Source organism: Oncorhynchus mykiss, chromosome 18, assembly GCF_013265735.2.
Source record: "Oncorhynchus mykiss isolate Arlee chromosome 18, USDA_OmykA_1.1, whole genome shotgun sequence".
NCBI lineage: Eukaryota > Metazoa > Chordata > Actinopteri > Salmoniformes > Salmonidae > Oncorhynchus > Oncorhynchus mykiss.
The window spans coordinates 70,890,122-70,908,700 of record NC_048582.1 but is presented as its reverse complement, the minus strand read 5'-3'; the positions used below and the strand labels follow the sequence as shown (position 1 = coordinate 70,908,700).

General features: G+C 47.8%; 1 protein-coding gene across 2 annotated transcripts in view; it reads right to left on the bottom strand.

Moving 5' to 3' along the window:
* LOC110515436 (angiopoietin-2) overlaps positions 1–18,579 on the bottom strand; it is a 95,573-nt gene that overhangs the window by 44,095 nt on the left and 32,899 nt on the right. For both annotated transcript variants that reach the window (XM_036953648.1, XM_036953649.1), the window contains exons 4-5: positions 13,123–13,355; positions 11,516–11,640 (exon numbers count right to left, since the gene is read on the bottom strand). In XM_036953648.1, the coding sequence (XP_036809543.1) occupies positions 11,516–11,640; positions 13,123–13,355 (358 nt within the window). The remainder of the gene's footprint in view (positions 1–11,515; positions 11,641–13,122; positions 13,356–18,579) is intronic.

The following is an 18,579-nucleotide window of genomic DNA, read 5'->3' as shown; positions in this document are numbered from 1 at the left end:
TTGTTGACTTGGCTTTCGAAGACCTTAGAAAGGCATGGTAGGATAGATACAGGTCTGTAGCAGTTTGGGTCAAGAGTGTCCCCCCCTTTGAAGAGGGGGATGACCGCAGCTGCTTTCCAATCTTTGGGAATCTTAGACGACACAAAAGAGAGGTTGAACAGGTTAGTAATAGGGGTGGCAACAATTTCGGCAGATCATTTTAGAAAGAAAGGGTCCAGATTGTCTAGCCCGGCTGATTTGTAGGGGTCCAGATTTTGCAGCTCTTTCAGAACATCAGCTGAACGGATTTGGGAGAAGGAGAAATGGGGAAGGCTTGGGCGAGTTGCTGTGGGGGGTGCAGTGCTGTTGACCGGGGTAGGAGTAGCCAGGTGGAAAGCATGGCCAGCCGTAGAAAAATGCTTATTGAAATTCTCAATTATGGTGGATTTATCAGTGGTGACAGTGTTTCCTATCTTCAGTGCAGTGGGCAGCTGGGAGGAGGTGTTCTTATTCTCCATGGACTTTACAGTGTCCCAGAACTTTTTTGAGTTGGTGTTGCAGGAAGCAAATTACATCAGCATCCTTATCAAATATCATATTTTATATTCTAACTTTATAAGTGTGTTAGAATGTCAGTTCTGTGTGTATTTCCCCTAAAGCAGGTTCAAACCAACAATGATATCTGTTGAACAAGGTGTGAATGTGTGTATTTCCCCGAAAGCAGGTTCAAACCAACAACGATATCTGTTGAACAAGGCATGCTCCAAAATAACCAACGAGCTGTTATATAGCTGGTAACCATGGCAGCGTCAAAATGTGTCGACAACCAAGGCGTTTATTATACCCTGGCCAAGTTTATGGGAGGCTTTTTAGAAAGCACTAATGATTAAAACTTGTTTGCCAAACTTCCATGCCATTTGCACGTTTGAGCTTTACTGAAACGTCCACACCAGAAAAACACACGCTCCCAATATCACTTTGTCACAGTGGGGTTTGTTTTCATTAGTCAGTCGTTACACACAAACACACACATTTAAACACACACTCTACATTAAAAACAGGTCAATTGAAACCTGCTCCAGTTTACAGCAGCAGCCACTCGGCTTGCTGCCTAGCATGGGGCTAGATGTAGAGTGTGTGTGTGTGTGTGTGTGTGTGTGTGTGTGTGTGTGTCTGCCATGAAGCTAAATGGTTGGATGGCAGACAGATTGAAAGCACCAGGGTAACGCAGCTGGAGTCTGTTGTTTTCCAAATAGTACCCTGTACCCTATGGTCCCTGGTCAGTACAGAGCGAGAGAGAGAGAGAGAGAGTTTGTGAAAAAGCTATGAATAACAAAACATCAATTTCAACAGTATTTTCTCTCATCAGTATTTTTTCTCAACAGAGGTCCAGGCCTCTCTAAATCTGTGCCAGTGATGTGTCCTGTCTTCAGACTGTGAGAGCAGAGAGTGGCTGGACCGGGCCTCTTGTTTGTTATAGCGTTCTCAGACATTTCCACTTGGCCATTCTCCCCCTCTCTAATGTATTACATTAAAACCCTCTGTCCTTCCAGGACTTAATGTGGCATTTTCAAAAACAATACAATTTAATAACAAAATATATATTTTATTCACAGGGTGTGTGAGGATGTTTTATACACTTGAGGATTTCACCCATGATCACAGATGCACAATATGTGACCAATACAATGGGATTTGATACGAAGAAAAGTCAATTATTGCACATGAAAGCGGAACCACTGCATAAGGTAATTCAATGTAACCCCTTACCTTCACTGTGTGGGTAGAGTTAGGGGTCGTAACCCTTTACCTTCACTGTGTGGGTAGAGTTAGGGGTCGTAACCCCTTACCTTCGCTGTGTTGGTAGAGTTAGGGGGGTCGTAACCCCTTACCTTCACTGTGTTGGTAGAGTTAGGGGGTCGTAACCCCTTACCTTCACTGTGTGGGTAGAGTTGGGGGGGTCGTAACCCCTTACCTTCACTGTGTGGGTAGAGTTAGGGGTCGTAACCCCTTACCTTCACTGTGTGGGTAGAGTTGGGGGGGTCGTAACCCCTTACCTTCACTGTGTGGGTAGAGTTGGGGTCGTAACCCCTTACCTTCACTGTGTGGGTAGAGTTGGGGGGGCGGTCGTAACCCCTTACCTTCACTGTGTTGGTAGAGTTGGGGGGGGGTCGTAACCCCTTACCTTCACTGTGTGGGTAGAGTTAGGGGTCGTAACCCCTTACCTTCACTGTGTGGGTAGAGTTAGGGGTCGTAACCCCTTACCTTCACTGTGTGGGTAGAGTTAGGGGTCGTAACCCCTTACCTTCACTGTGTTGGTAGAGTTAGGGGGTCGTAACCCCTTACCTTCACTGTGTTGGTAGAGTTGGGGGGGTCGTAACCACTTACCTTCACTGTGTGGGTAGAGTTGGGGGGGTCGTAACCCCTTACCTTCACTGTGTGGGTAGAGTTAGGGGTCGTAACCCCTTACCTTCACTGTGTGGGTAGAGTTGGGGGGGTCGTAACCCCTTACCTTCACTGTGTGGGTAGAGTTGGGGGGGTCGTAACCCCTTACCCTCACTGTGTGGGTAGAGTTCGGGGTCGTAACCCCTTACCTTCACTGTGTGGGTAGAGTTGGGGGGGTCGTAACCCCTTACCTTCACTGTGTGGGTAGAGTTAGGGGTCGTAACCCCTTACCTTCACTGTGTGGGTAGAGTTGGGGGGGCGATCGTAACCCCTTACCTTCACTGTGTTGGTAGAGTTGGGGGGGGGGGGTCGTAACCCCTTACCTTCACTGTGTGGGTAGAGTTAGGGGTCGTAACCCCTTACCTTCACTGTGTGGGTAGAGTTAGGGGTCGTAACCCCTTACCTTCACTGTGTGGGTAGAGTTAGGGGTCGTAACCCCTTACCTTCACTGTGTTGGTAGAGTTAGGGGGTCGTAACCCCTTACCTTCACTGTGTTGGTAGAGTTGGGGGGGGTCGTAACCCCTTACCTTCACTGTGTTGGTAGAGTTAGGGGGTCGTAGCCCCTTACCTTCACTGTGTGGGTAGAGTTGGGGGGGTCGTAACCCCTTACCTTCACTGTGTGGGTAGAGTTAGGGGTCGTAACCCCTTACCTTCACTGTGTGGGTAGAGTTGGGAGGGTCGTAACCCCTTACCTTCACTGTGTTTGTAGAGTTGGGGGGGTCGTAACCCCTTACCCTCACTGTGTCGGTAGAGTTAGGGGTCGTAACCCCTTACCTTCACTGTGTGGGTAGAGTTTGGGGGGTCGTAACCCCTTACATTCACTGTGTTTGTAGAGTTGGGGGGGTCGTAACCCCTTACCTTCACTATGTTTGTAGAGTTGGGGGGGTCGTAACCCCTTACCCTCACTGTGTCGGTAGAGTTAGGGGTCGTAACCCCTTACCTTCACTGTGTGGGTAGAGTTGGGGGGGTCGTAACCCCTTACCTTCACTGTGTTTGTAGAGTTGGGGGGGTCGTAACCCCTTACCTTCACTGTGTGGGTAGAGTTGGGGGGGTCGTAACCCCTTACCCTCACTGTGTGGGTAGAGTTCGGGGTCGTAACCCCTTACCTTCACTGTGTGGGTAGAGTTGGGGGGGTCGTAACCCCTTACCTTCACTGTGTCGGTAGAGTTAGGGGTCGTAACCCCTTACCTTCACTGTGTGGGTAGAGTTGGGGGGGCGATCGTAACCCCTTACCTTCACTGTGTTGGTAGAGTTGGGGGGGGGGGGGTCGTAACCCCTTACCTTCACTGTGTGGGTAGAGTTAGGGGTCGTAACCCCTTACCTTCACTGTGTGGGTAGAGTTAGGGGTCGTAACCCCTTACCTTCACTGTGTGGGTAGAGTTAGGGGTCGTAACCCCTTACCTTCACTGTGTTGGTAGAGTTAGGGGGTCGTAACCCCTTACCTTCACTGTGTTGGTAGAGTTGGGGGGGGGTCGTAACCCCTTACCTTCACTGTGTTGGTAGAGTTAGGGGGTCGTAGCCCCTTACCTTCACTGTGTGGGTAGAGTTGGGGGGGTCGTAACCCCTTACCTTCACTGTGTGGGTAGAGTTAGGGGTCGTAACCCCTTACCTTCACTGTGTGGGTAGAGTTGGGGGGGTCGTAACCCCTTACCTTCACTGTGTTTGTAGAGTTGGGGGGGTCGTAACCCCTTACCCTCACTGTGTCGGTAGAGTTAGGGGTCGTAACCCCTTACCTTCACTGTGTGGGTAGAGTTTGGGGGGTCGTAACCCCTTACATTCACTGTGTTTGTAGAGTTGGGGGGGTCGTAACCCCTTACCTTCACTATGTTTGTAGAGTTGGGGGGGTCGTAACCCCTTACCCTCACTGTGTCGGTAGAGTTAGGGGTCGTAACCCCTTACCTTCACTGTGTGGGTAGAGTTGGGGGGGTCGTAACCCCTTACCTTCACTGTGTTTGTAGAGTTGGGGGGGTCGTAACCCCTTACCCTCACTGTGTCGGTAGAGTTGGGTGGGCTCGTAACCCCTTACCTTCACTGTGTGGGTAGAGTTAGGGGGTCGTAACCCCTTACCTTCACTGTGTGGGTAGAATTGGGGGGGGGTCGTAACCCCTTACCTTCAGTGTCTGGGTAGAGCTAGGGGTCGTAACCCCTTACCTTCACTGTGTGGGTAGAGTTTGGGGGGTCGTAACCCCTTACCTTCACTGTGTTTGTAGAGTTGGGGGGGTCGTAACCCCTTACCCTCACTGTGTCGGTAGAGTTAGGGGTCGTAACCCCTTACCTTCACTGTGTGGGTAGAGTTGGGGGGGTCGTAACCCCTTACCTTCACTGTGTTTGCAGAGTTGGGGGGGTCGTAACCCCTTACCTTCACTATGTTTGTAGAGTTGGGGGGGTCGTAACCCCTTACCCTCACTGTGTCGGTAGAGTTAGGGGTCGTAACCCCTTACCTTCACTGTGTGGGTAGAGTTGGGGGGGTCGTAACCCCTTACCTTCACTGTGTTTGTAGAGTTGGGGGGGTCGTAACCCCTTACCCTCACTGTGTCGGTAGAGTTGGGTGGGCTCCTAACCCCTTACCTTCACTGTGTGGGTAGAGTTAGGGGTTCGTAACCCCTTACCTTCACTATGTTTGTAGAGTTGGGGGGGTCGTAACCCCTTACCTTCACTGTGTGGGTAGAGTTAGGGGTCGTAACCCCTTACCTTCACTGTGTGGGTAGAGTTAGGGGTTGTAACCCCTTACCTTCACTGTGTGGGTAGAGTTAGGGGTCGTAACCCCTTACCTTCACTGTGTTGGTAGAGTTAGGGGGTCGTAACCCCTTACCTTCACTGTGTTGGTAGAGTTGGGGGGGTCGTAACCACTTACCTTCACTGTGTGGGTAGAGTTGGGGGGGTCGTAACCCCTTACCTTCACTGTGTGGGTAGAGTTAGGGGTCGTAACCCCTTACCTTCACTGTGTGGGTAGAGTTGGGGGGGTCGTAACCCCTTACCTTCACTGTGTGGGTAGAGTTGGGGGGGTCGTAACCCCTTACCCTCACTGTGTGGGTAGAGTTCGGGGTCGTAACCCCTTACCTTCACTGTGTGGGTAGAGTTGGGGGGGTCGTAACCCCTTACCTTCACTGTGTGGGTAGAGTTAGGGGTCGTAACCCCTTACCTTCACTGTGTGGGTAGAGTTGGGGGGGCGATCGTAACCCCTTACCTTCACTGTGTTGGTAGAGTTGGGGGGGGGGGGTCGTAACCCCTTACCTTCACTGTGTGGGTAGAGTTAGGGGTCGTAACCCCTTACCTTCACTGTGTGGGTAGAGTTAGGGGTCGTAACCCCTTACCTTCACTGTGTTGGTAGAGTTAGGGGGTCGTAACCCCTTACCTTCACTGTGTTGGTAGAGTTGGGGGGGGTCGTAACCCCTTACCTTCACTGTGTTGGTAGAGTTGGGGGGGTCGTAACCCCTTACCTTCACTGTGTTTGTAGAGTTGGGGGGGTCGTAACCCCTTACCCTCACTGTGTCGGTAGAGTTAGGGGTCGTAACCCCTTACCTTCACTGTGTGGGTAGAGTTGGGGGGGTCGTAACCCCTTACCTTCACTGTGTTTGCAGAGTTGGGGGGGTCGTAACCCCTTACCTTCACTATGTTTGTAGAGTTGGGGGGGTCGTAACCCCTTACCCTCACTGTGTCGGTAGAGTTAGGGGTCGTAACCCCTTACCTTCACTGTGTGGGTAGAGTTGGGGGGGTCGTAACCCCTTACCTTCACTGTGTTTGTAGAGTTGGGGGGGTCGTAACCCCTTACCCTCACTGTGTCGGTAGAGTTGGGTGGGCTCCTAACCCCTTACCTTCACTGTGTGGGTAGAGTTAGGGGGTCGTAACCCCTTACCTTCACTATGTTTGTAGAGTTGGGGGGGTCTTAACCCCTTACCTTCACTGTGTGGGTAGAGTTAGGGGTCGTAACCCCTTACCTTCACTGTGTGGGTAGAGTTAGGGGTCGTAACCCCTTACCTTCACTGTGTGGGTAGAGTTAGGGGTCGTAACCCCTTACCTTCACTGTGTGGGTAGAGTTAGGGGTCGTAACCCCTTACCTTCACTGTGTGGGTAGAGTTGGGGGGGTCGTAACCCCTTACCTTCACTGTGTGGGTAGAGTTGGGGGGGTCGTAACCCCTTACCCTCACTGTGTGGGTAGAGTTCGGGATCGTAACCCCTTACCTTCACTGTGTGGGTAGAGTTGGGGGGGTCGTAACCCCTTACCTTCACTGTGTGGGTAGAGTTAGGGGTCGTAACCCCTTACCTTCACTGTGTGGGTAGAGTTGGGGGGGCGATCGTAACCCCTTACCTTCACTGTGTTGGTAGAGTTGGGGGGGGGGTCGTAACCCCTTACCTTCACTGTGTGGGTAGAGTTAGGGGTCGTAACCCCTTACCTTCACTGTGTGGGTAGAGTTAGGGGTCGTAACCCCTTACCTTCACTGTGTGGGTAGAGTTAGGGGTCGTAACCCCTTACCTTCACTGTGTTGGTAGAGTTAGGGGGTCGTAACCCCTTACCTTCACTGTGTTGGTAGAGTTGGGGGGGGTCGTAACCCCTTACCTTCACTGTGTTGGTAGAGTTAGGGGGTCGTAGCCCCTTACCTTCACTGTGTGGGTAGAGTTGGGGGGGTCGTAACCCCTTACCTTCACTGTGTGGGTAGAGTTAGGGGTCGTAACCCCTTACCTTCACTGTGTGGGTAGAGTTGGGGGGGTCGTAACCCCTTACCTTCACTGTGTTTGTAGAGTTGGGGGGGTCGTAACCCCTTACCCTCACTGTGTCGGTAGAGTTAGGGGTCGTAACCCCTTACCTTCACTGTGTGGGTAGAGTTTGGGGGGTCGTAACCCCTTACATTCACTGTGTTTGTAGAGTTGGGGGGGTCGTAACCCCTTACCTTCACTATGTTTGTAGAGTTGGGGGGGTCGTAACCCCTTACCCTCACTGTGTCGGTAGAGTTAGGGGTCGTAACCCCTTACCTTCACTGTGTGGGTAGAGTTGGGGGGGTCGTAACCCCTTAACTTCACTGTGTTTGTAGAGTTGGGGGGGTCGTAACCCCTTACCCTCACTGTGTCGGTAGAGTTGGGTGGGCTCGTAACCCCTTACCTTCACTGTGTGGGTAGAGTTAGGGGGTCGTAACCCCTTACCTTCACTGTGTGGGTAGAATTGGGGGGGGGTCGTAACCCCTTACCTTCAGTGTCTGGGTAGAGCTAGGGGTCGTAACCCCTTACCTTCACTGTGTGGGTAGAGTTGGGGGGGTCGTAACCCCTTACCTTCACTGTGTTTGTAGAGTTGGGGGGGTCGTAACCCCTTACCCTCACTGTGTCGGTAGAGTTAGGGGTCGTAACCCCTTACCTTCACTGTGTGGGTAGAGTTGGGGGGGTCGTAACCCCTTACCTTCACTGTGTTTGCAGAGTTGGGGGGGTCGTAACCCCTTACCTTCACTATGTTTGTAGAGTTGGGGGGGTCGTAACCCCTTACCCTCACTGTGTCGGTAGAGTTAGGGGTCGTAACCCCTTACCTTCACTGTGTGGGTAGAGTTGGGGGGGTCGTAACCCCTTACCTTCACTGTGTTTGTAGAGTTGGGGGGGTCGTAACCCCTTACCCTCACTGTGTCGGTAGAGTTGGGTGGGCTCCTAACCCCTTACCTTCACTGTGTGGGTAGAGTTAGGGGGTCGTAACCCCTTACCTTCACTATGTTTGTAGAGTTGGGGGGGTCGTAACCCCTTACCCTCACTGTGTCGGTAGAGTTAGGGGTCGTAACCCCTTACCTTCACTGTGTGGGTAGAGTTGGGGGGGTCGTAACCCCTTACCTTCACTGTGTTTGTAGAGTTGGGGGGGTCGTAACCCCTTACCCTCACTGTGTCGGTAGAGTTGGGTGGGCTCCTAACCCCTTACCTTCACTGTGTGGGTAGAGTTAGGGGGTCGTAACCCCTTACCTTCACTGTGTGGGTAGAATTGGGGGGGTCGTAACCCCTTACCTTCAGTGTCTGGGTAGAGCTAGGGGTCGTAACCCCTTACCTTCACTGTGTGGGTAGAGTTGGGGGGGCGGTCGTAACCCCTTACCTTCACTGTGTTGGTAGAGTTGGGGGGTCGTAACCCCTTACCTTCACTGTGTGGTTAGAGTTAGGGGTCGTAACCCCTTACCTTCACTGTGTGGGTAGAGTTAGGGGTCGTAACCCCTTACATTCACTGTGTGGGTAGAGTTAGGGGTCGTAACCCCTTACCTTCACTGTGTGGGTAGAGTTAGGGGTCGTAACCCTTTACCTTCACTGTGTTGGTAGAGTTGGGGGGGGGGGGGTCGTAACCCCTTACCTTCACTGTGTGGGTAGAGTTTGGGGGGGGTCGTAACCCCTTACCTTCACTGTGTGGGTAGAGTTGGGTGGGCTCGTAACCCCTTACCTTCACTGTGTGGGTAGAGTTGGGGGGTCGTAACCCCTTACCTTCACTGTGTGGGTAGAGTTGGGGGGGTCGTAACCCCTTACCTTCACTGTGTTGGTAGAGTTAGGGGTTGTAACCCCTTACCTTCACTGTGGTGGTAGAGTTAGGGGGTCGTAACCCCTTACCTTCACTGTGTGGGTAGAATTGGGGGGGGTTGTAACCCCTTACCTTCAGTGTCTGGGTAGAGCTAGGGGTCGTAACCCTTTACCTTCACTGTGTGGGTAGAGTTGGGGGGGCGGTCGTAACCCCTTACCTTCACAGTGTTGGTAGAGTTGGGGGGTCGTAACCCCTTACCTTCACTGTGTGGTTAGAGTTAGGGGTCGTAACCCCTTACCTTCACTGTGTGGGTAGAGTTAGGGGTCGTAACCCCTTACATTCACTGTGTGGGTAGAGTTAGGGGTCGTAACCCCTTACCTTCACTGTGTGGGTAGAGTTAGGGGTCGTAACCCTTTACCTTCACTGTGTTGGTAGAGTTGGGGGGAGTCGTAACCCCTTACCTTCACTGTGTGGGTAGAGTTTGGGGGGGGGGGGGTCGTAACCCCTTACCTTCACTGTGTGGGTAGAGTTGGGGGGTCGTAACCCCTTACCTTCACTGTGTGGGTAGAGTTGGGTGGGCTCGTAACCCCTTACCTTCACTGTGTGGGTAGAGTTGGGGGGTCGTAACCCCTTACCTTCACTGTGTGGGTAGAGTTGGGGGGGGTCGTAACCCCTTACCTTTACTGTGTTGGTAGAGTTAGGGGTCGTAACCCCTTACCTTCACTGTGTGGGTAGAGTTAGGGTCGTAACCCCTTACCTTCACTGAGTGGGTAGAGTTGGGGGGCTCGTAACCCCTTACCTTCACTGTGTGGGTAGAGTTAGGGGTCGTAACCCCTTACCTTCACTGTGTGGGTAGAGTTGGGGGGTTGTAACCCCTTACCTTCACTGTGTTGGTAGAATGGGGGGGTTGTAACCCCTTACCTTCACTGTGTGGGTAGAGCTGGGGGGGCGGTCGTAACCCCTTACCTTCACTGTGTTGGTAGAGTTGGGGGGTCGTAACCCCTTACCTTCACTGTGTGGGTAGAGTTAGGGGTCGTAACCCCTTACATTCACTGTGTGGGTAGAGTTAGGGGTCGTAACCCATTACCTTCACTGTGTGGGTAGAGTTAGGGGTCGTAACCCTTTACCTTCACTGTGTTGGTAGAGTTGGGGGGGAGTCGTAACCCCTTACCTTCACTGTGTGGGTAGAGTTTGGGGGGGGGGGGGTCGTAACCTCTTACCTTCACTGTGTGGGTAGAGTTGGGGGGTCGTAACCCCTTACCTTCACTGTGTGGGTAGAGTTGGGTGGGCTCGTAACCCCTTACCTTCACTGTGTGGGTAGAGTTGGGGGGTCGTAACCCCTTACCTTCACTGTGTGGGTAGAGTTGGGGGGGGTCGTAACCCCTTACCTTTACTGTGTTGGTAGAGTTAGGGGTCGTAACCCCTTACCTTCACTGTGTGGGTAGAGTTAGGGTCGTAACCCCTTACCTTCACTGAGTGGGTAGAGTTGGGGGGCTCGTAACCCCTTACCTTCACTGTGTGGGTAGAGTTAGGGGTCGTAACCCCTTACCTTCACTGTGTGGGTAGAGTTGGGGGGTTGTAACCCCTTACCTTCACTGAGTGGGTAGAGTTGGGGGGCTCGTAACCCCTTACCTTCACTGTGTGGGTAGAGTTAGGGGTCGTAACCCCTTACCTTCACTGTGTGGGTAGAGTTGGGGAGTTGTAACCCCTTACCTTCACTGTGTTGATAGAGTTGGGGGGGTCGTAACTCTTTACCTTCACTGTGTTGGTAGAGTTAGGGGTCGTAACCCCTTACCTTCAGTGTGTGGGTAGAGTTGGGGGGGTCGTAACCCCTTACCTTCATTGTGTGGGTAGAGTTGGGGGGGGTCGCAACCCCTTACCTTCAGTGTGTGGGTAGAGTTGGGGGTTGTAACCACTTACCTTCACTGTGAGGGTAGAGTTGGGGGGGTCGTAACCCCTTACCTTCATTGTGTGGGTAGAGTTGGGGGGGTCGTAACCCCTTACCTTCATTGTGTTGGTAGAGTTGGGGGTCGTAACCCCTTACCTTCATTGTGTTGGTAGAGTTAGGGGGTCGTAACCCCTTACCTTCACTGTGTTGGTAGAGTTGGGGGGTCGTAACCTCTTACCTTCACTGTGTTGGTAGAGCTGGGGGTCGTAACCCCTTACCTTCACTGTGTTGGTAGAGTTGGGGGTCGTAACCCCTTACCTTCACTGTGTTGGTAGAATGGGGGGGTTGTAACCCCTTACCTTCACTGTCTTGGTAGAGTTGGGGGGGTCGTAACTCTTTACCTTCACTGTGTTGGTAGAATGGGGGGGTTGTAACCCCTTACCTTCACTGTGTTGGTAGAGTTGGGGGGGTCGTAACTCTTTACCTTCACTGTGTTGGTAGAGTTGGGGGGTCGTAACCCCTTACCTTCACTGTGTTGGTAGAGTTGGGGGGTCGTAACCCCTTACCTTCACTGTGTGGGTAGAGTTGGGGGGGTCGTAACCCCTTACCTTTACTGTGTGGTTAGAGTTGGGGGGGTCGTAACCCCTTACCTTCACTGTGTGGGTAGAGTTGGGGGGGTCGTAACCCCTTACCTTAACTGTGTGGGTAGAGTTGGGGGGGTCGTAACCCCTTACCTTAACTGTGCGGGTAGAGTTAGGGGGTCGTATGCTGTGGACACCATTCTCTGTGAGCCCAGATCTGAAGATTTCAGCACAGTTTCTGTAGATCACTGGCTCCTCTTTGGGTGTAGTGGGTATATCTGGGTAGAGAGGGATAGCATTCAGGATAATGCCTATGTACTGGGTATATCTGGGTAGAGAGGGATAGCATTCAGGAAAATTACTATGTACTGGGTATATCTGGGTAGAGAAGGATAGCATTCAGGATAATGCCTATGTACTGGGTATATCTGGTTAGAGAGGGATAGCATTCAGGATAATGACTATGTACTGGGTATATCTGGGTAGAGAGGGATAGCATTCATGATAATGACTATGTACTGGGTATATCTGGGTCGAGAGGGATAGCATTCAGGATAATGACTATGTACTGGGTATATCTGGGTAGAGAGGGATAGCATTCAGGATAATGCCTATGTACTGGGTATATCTGGGTAGAGAGGGATAGCATTCAGGATAATGACTATGTACTGGGTATATCTGGGTAGAGAGGGATAGCATTCAGGAAAATGCCTATGTACTGGGTATATCTGGGTAGAGAGGGATAGCATTCAGGATAATGACTATGTACTGGGTATATCTGGGTAGAGAGGGATAGCATTCAGGATAATGACTATGTACTGGGTATATATGGGTAGAGAGGGATAGCATTCAGGATAATGACTATGTACTGGGTATATCTGGGTAGAGAGGGATAGCATTCAGGATAATGACTATGTACTGGGTATATCTGGGTAGAGAGGGATGGCATTCAGGATAATGCCTATGTACTGGGTATATCTGGGTAGAGAGGGATAGCATTCATGATAATGACTATGTACTGGGTATATCTGGGGCGAGAGGGATAGCATTCAGGATAATGCCTATGTACTGGGTATATCTGGGTAGAGATGGGTAGCATTCAGGATAATGACTATGTACTGGGTATATCTGGGTAGAGAGGGATAGCATTCAGGATAATGACTATGTACTGGGTATATCTGGGTAGAGAGGGATAGCATTCAGGAAAATGCCTATGTACTGGGTATATCTGGGTAGAGAGGGATAGCATTCAGGATAATGACTATGTACTGGGTATATCTGGGTAGAGAGGGATAGCATTCAGGATAATGACTATGTACTGGGTATATATGGGTAGAGAGGGATAACATTCAGGATAATGACTATGTACTGGGTATATCTGGGTAGAGAGGGATAGCATTCAGGATAATGACTATGTACTGGGTATATCTGGGTAGAGAGGGATAGCATTCAGGATAATGCCTATGTACTGGGTATATCTGGGTAGAGAGGGATAGCATTCAGGATAATTACTATGTACTGGGTATATCTGGGTGGAGAGGGATAGCATTCAGGATAATGCCTATGTACTGGGTATATCTGGGTAGAGACGGATAGCATTCAGGATAATGATTATGTACTGGGTATATCTGGGTAGAGAGGGATAGCATTCATGATAATGACTATTGGTTTTCCTGGACTAAAAACCATTGGAAAAGCAAAAAAAAAAATGCTTTCATTACTTCCAATTAACAACCACATTCACAGTAGATCTTTCTCACCGTTGCAGTGGGTGACCATGGCTAGCAACTGCTGCACTGTGTCAGTCAGTATAGCCTGCTGTTTCTGCAGTAGTGTGCTGTTGTGTGTTGAGGTCCCCAGCTCTCCATTTAGCTGGGTGACCAGCCGCCTCTGTCTCTCCAGCATGTCCTGCAACTGCTGTTTCTCCCTCTGAAGATCCTGAAGCTCCTTAACGTGCCTGGCCTCTAAAGCTGAGAACCTTTGCTCTAGCGAACTAAAAGAGAGATACATAAGAGAGAGAGAGATGGAGGGGGAGAGAAGAGAGAGAGTGAGTTATATAACCCATTGCCCTTCATGGTCTGCCTCTTCAACTAAGAATTAACAAAAAACAGAGCAAACTAGAATGCTCTTTGGCCCTAAAAAGAGAGTACACAGTGGCAGAATATGTGACCACTGTGACTGACCCAAACTTAAGGAAAGCTTTGACTATGTACAGACTCAGTGAGCATAGCCTTGCTATTGAGAAAGGCCGCCGTAGGCAGTCCTGGCTCTCAAGAGAAGACAGGCTATATGAACACTGCCCACACAATTAGGTGGAAACTGAGCAGCAGAGAGAGTTTGGGCACCCAGAACACATAAAACACTCAAACAAAATAAAACATGATTAAACATCAAATAAAAACACAACACCAAATCCTCTTCCACAGTAACTAATCACAACAACTCCATATACTCATAAACAGATTGGTCAAAGACCAGTTTCAAAGTATCAAAATAATAAAACAGAAATTACAATTCCCTAAAAGGCTTTTTTATGTCCATTGGAGTGTCACCTATGCCCCTATAGTAGTCATATTCAAGAATAAAGCCAATAAATCATTTTTATTGTGATTCATATGAATGTACCCTAATAAAATGTAATTCAGTATAACAATGTTTTTTTTTATAAATACAATTTAATACCCATTTTTCATAATCACAAGGTTCTATATTCATGCTTAGACTGGCAGAAATTTAATTTCCCAGAAAAAAATGACATTTTTATTTTGAATACCACATATATGAAGGTTTTAGACAAAAACTTCCTGCCTTCCTGCCAAAAAAACGCACAAATTTATTAAAATATCTTTCACTTCATTCTTTGATATTTGTTTTTGTCTCTTTGTGCAGGCTCGCTGAACTTAGATTGTTTCCATAGGAGAGAGAGAGATACATGACCCATACACCACACACATAAAGAACATGGGTTTTATTATGCAACATAGTGTACATAGTTCACATGAGGTACAATTGAAATCACCTAGGATGTTGAGCTGGTACAAGTTGTTCAAGGGGGGCTGCTCAATAGAGTTTCCTTCAGTGGATACTGGGGTTAAGGTCATCGTCATTTGTTAGATTTTTTCACGGCACCTCCTCTGATTGAATCTACGTTTGATTCTGATCGCTGAAAAACCAAAACGTAATAGTTGTGACACTGGCACAGAATAGGATTCGCATTTCCATTAAATGTTAATAGTAGTCTATTAATAGTAGGCTAAAAAATGATAACAATTTATAACAATTTATCAAAGTTTAAATGTTAAATCAACTCCTTCACCCCTTTCTCTCTCAAACATGTTTTGTTACTTTTTTATTGCTAATGCTAATAACAATCACTATACTACAATTTGAGCCTGCGACTGGTCTGTGCCTTTGTTATAGTGAATGACATCGATGAAGCGCAAAAAGTCCAGACAAAAGTTATTCAAGTTTTTAAATATTTTTAACATTAAGACTATACCATCTAAAGGTAAGGAGTAACATTAAGACTATACCATCTAAAGGTAAGGAGTAACATTAAACATTACCACTATACCATCTAAATGTAAGGAGTAACATTAAACATTACCACTATACCATCTAAATGTAAGGAGTAACATTAACACTCTACCATCGAAAGGTAAGGAGTAACAATAAAACTATACCATCTAAAGGTAAGGAGTAACATTAAGACTATACCATCTAAAGGTAAGGAGTAACGTTAAGACTATACCATCTAAAGGTAAGGAGTAACGTTAAGACTATACCATCTAAAGGTAAGGAGTAACGTTAAGACTATACCATCTAAAGGTAAGGAGTAACGTTAAGACTATACCATCTAAAGGTAAGGAGTAACGTTAAGACTATACCATCTAAAGGTAAGGAGTAACGTTAAGACTATACCATCTAAAGGTAAGGAGTAACGTTAAGACTATACCATCTAAAGGTAAGGAGTAACATTACCACTATACCATCTAAAGGTAAGGAGTAACGTTAAGACTATACCATCTAAAGGTAAGGAGTAACGTTAAGACTATACCATCTAAAGGTAAGGAGTAACATTACCACTATACCATCTAAAGGTAAGGAGTAACCTTAAGACTATACCATCTAAAGGTAAGGAGTAACATTAAACATTAAGACTGTACCACCTAAAGGTAAGGAGTAACATTAAACATTAAGACTATACCACCTAAAGGTAAGGAGTAACATTAAACATTAAGACTATACCACCTAAAAGTAAGGAGCAACATTAAACATTAAGACTATACAATCTAAAGGTAAGGAGTAACATTAAGACTATACCATCTAAAGGTAAGGAGTAACATTAAACATTAAGACTATACCATCTAAAGGTAAGGAGTAACATTAATACTATACCATCTAAAGGTAAGGAGTAACATTAAACATTAAGACTATACCATCTAAAGGTAAGGAGTAACATTAAGACTATACCATCTAAAGGTAAGGAGTAACATTAAACATTAAGACTATACCATCTAAAGCAGGGGTGTCAAAGTCAAATGGACGGAGGGCCAAATAAAAAAATCAGCTACAAGACGAGGGCCGGACTGTTCGAATGTTCATTGAAAAATTTTTAAATGACGCATATAGTCTAGTGAACCTAATTGAACCTACTGAAAACCTAACAAATATATTACAATATGATCAGATAAATAAAGCAATATTTTCTTATGGCTCTGTCAGTAATCTTTAATTTTCAACAGACACAAAAGACAAATTTCCTTTATATAAATATCCCCATAACATGAACATTAAATGAAAGAAACCGGTATTCAAGGCACCATCAGTAGACTATATTTTCTATTTTAGCAAAAGTGGGCTAAATTTACTTCAAAGAAAAAACAATAATAGCAATTTTCTATCATCCACTCAACTGAAATATTTTTAAAATATAATTGGATTGAAATACAAAAAAATAAAGTGCAAAAATCTATTAATCAAAAACAACACTTTGTTTAAGGAGAAGTAACATGCAGTGAAAACAAATATTAAATTTTAACTTTTAAACTTGAACTGAGTAAAAACTCTAAATATGTGATTGCACAGTAATGTTCACTTGTTTGAGGTTGAGGGTGATACTTGGTGGTGTCCCATCTTTTCCACAAGTTCATCAATGTTCGGGGTAAGGCTCTGAGCTGAAGAAATCCTCAGAATTGAGTGGAGGTGTTCAGCAGTAAGTCGACTTCTGTGTGATGTTTTGTTCAGGTTCATCAAAGAAAACAGTTGTTCACACAGGTATGTGCTGCCAAACATAGACAACGTTTGAGCAGCCTGGATGCGCAGCTGGGGCATTGTGCCGGGGAGGAAACGGGCGAACTCCGCAGCACCCACTGCCGCATATTTTGCCCTCAGTGCATCATTGCATTGGAGGTCAATCAACTCCATTTGGAGGTTTGGTGGTGAGCTTTCCACGTCAACAGCAAATGGGTTACCGAGCAGTTCCAACCTGCTTTTTTGTGCTTCAAAGTCAGCAAATCGGCGTCGAAAGTCAGCGGCAAGCATACCTATTTTATCAGCCAACTGTGTGCTCGGGAACGCACTGGTAGAGAGCTTCTCTTTCATGGTCTGGCAGCTGGGAAAGTGGCTCAAATTTTCTTTCCGCATCTGCGTCTCCCACAGAGTCAGTTTGGTTTTAAATGCCTTCACTGTACTGTACATATCAGAGATGACACGATCCCGACCCTGCAGCTGCAAGTTTATTGCATTCAGATGACTCGTAATGTCACACAGAAAAGCCATTTCACACAGAAACATTTCGTCTCGGAGTTGTGTTGTGTCTTTCCCTTTGCTGTCCAAGAACAGACAAATCTCCTCACGAAGCTCGAAACATCTTTGAAGCACCTTTCCCTGGCTTAGCCATCGCACCTCTGTGTGATAAGGCAAATCACCATGCTCCGTTTCTAACTCCGTCAGAAATGCCTTGAACTGGCGGTGATTCAAACCTTTGGCTCTGATAAAGTTAACTGTGCGCGTGATGATGCTCATTACATGCTCCATTTTCAAGGCTTTACCGCACAACGCTTCCTGGTGTATGATACAATGATAAGCTGTCAGCTCACCTGTCGCGTTTTCCTCTTGCATCTTTTCCCGTATCTTCGCCACCAGTCCGCTCCTGTGTCCACACATCGCAGGTGCTCCGTCGGTTGTCAAACCCACGAGTTTTTCCCAAGGCAGCTCCATCTCATTTACACATCTTGACACCTCTTCATACAAATCATGCCCCGTAGTTGTGCCATGCATAGGACGTAAAGCCAAAAACTCCTCTGTCACGCTTAGGTTGGAGTCCACTCCGCGGATGAAAATTGACAACTGGGCAATGTCAGAAATGTCGGTGCTCTCATCCACAGCCAAGGAATATGCAATAAAATCTTTTCCCTTTTTCACAAGCTGCTCTTTTAGATTGATGGACAACTGGTCTACTCTCTCGGCAATGGTGTTTCTGCTCAGACTCACATTTAAAAAGAGTTGCCTTTTTTCTGGGCAAACTTCGTCACAAACTTTAATCATGCAGTTTTTGATGAAATCCCCCTCCGTAAATGGCCGGGCTGATTTAGCGATCTCTTCTGCCAAAATAAAACTGGCCTTGACAGCAGCCTGGCCTTGTGATTTGGCTTTTTTGAACAGAGCCTGTCGAGATTTGAGGCCTCGTTTTAATTCCTCTGCCTTTTGTAGCCTTTGTTCCATGTCCATATTCTTGTTTTTGTCCGCGTGTTTCGTTTCATAATGTCGTCTCAGATTATACTCTTTCAGTACCGCCACACTTTCTCCACACAGAAGACACACAGGTTTTCCAGCTACCTTCGTGAACATATACTCCGACTCCCACCTTGTTTGAAACCCCCGGTTCTCAGTATCCACCTTCCGTTTTGCCATTTTTGATGGGTATCTGAAAGTTAATTTTACTGTGATGCTGACGACTGCTGTGCCAATAAATATTGAAATGAAGCAGCCTACTGCTCGGTGCGTCACCTTTGCATTGTGGGAAATGTAGTATTGGTGCGTGTAAAAGATCTGCGGGCTGCCGGCTTGCTGCGGGCCGGTTCTAATAATAAATCAAGATCATCCCAGGGGCCGTAAAAAACCTTCTTGCGGGCCGGATGTGGCCCGCGGGCCTTGACTCTGACATATGTGATCTAAAGGTAAGGAGTAACATTAAGACTATACCATCTAAAGGT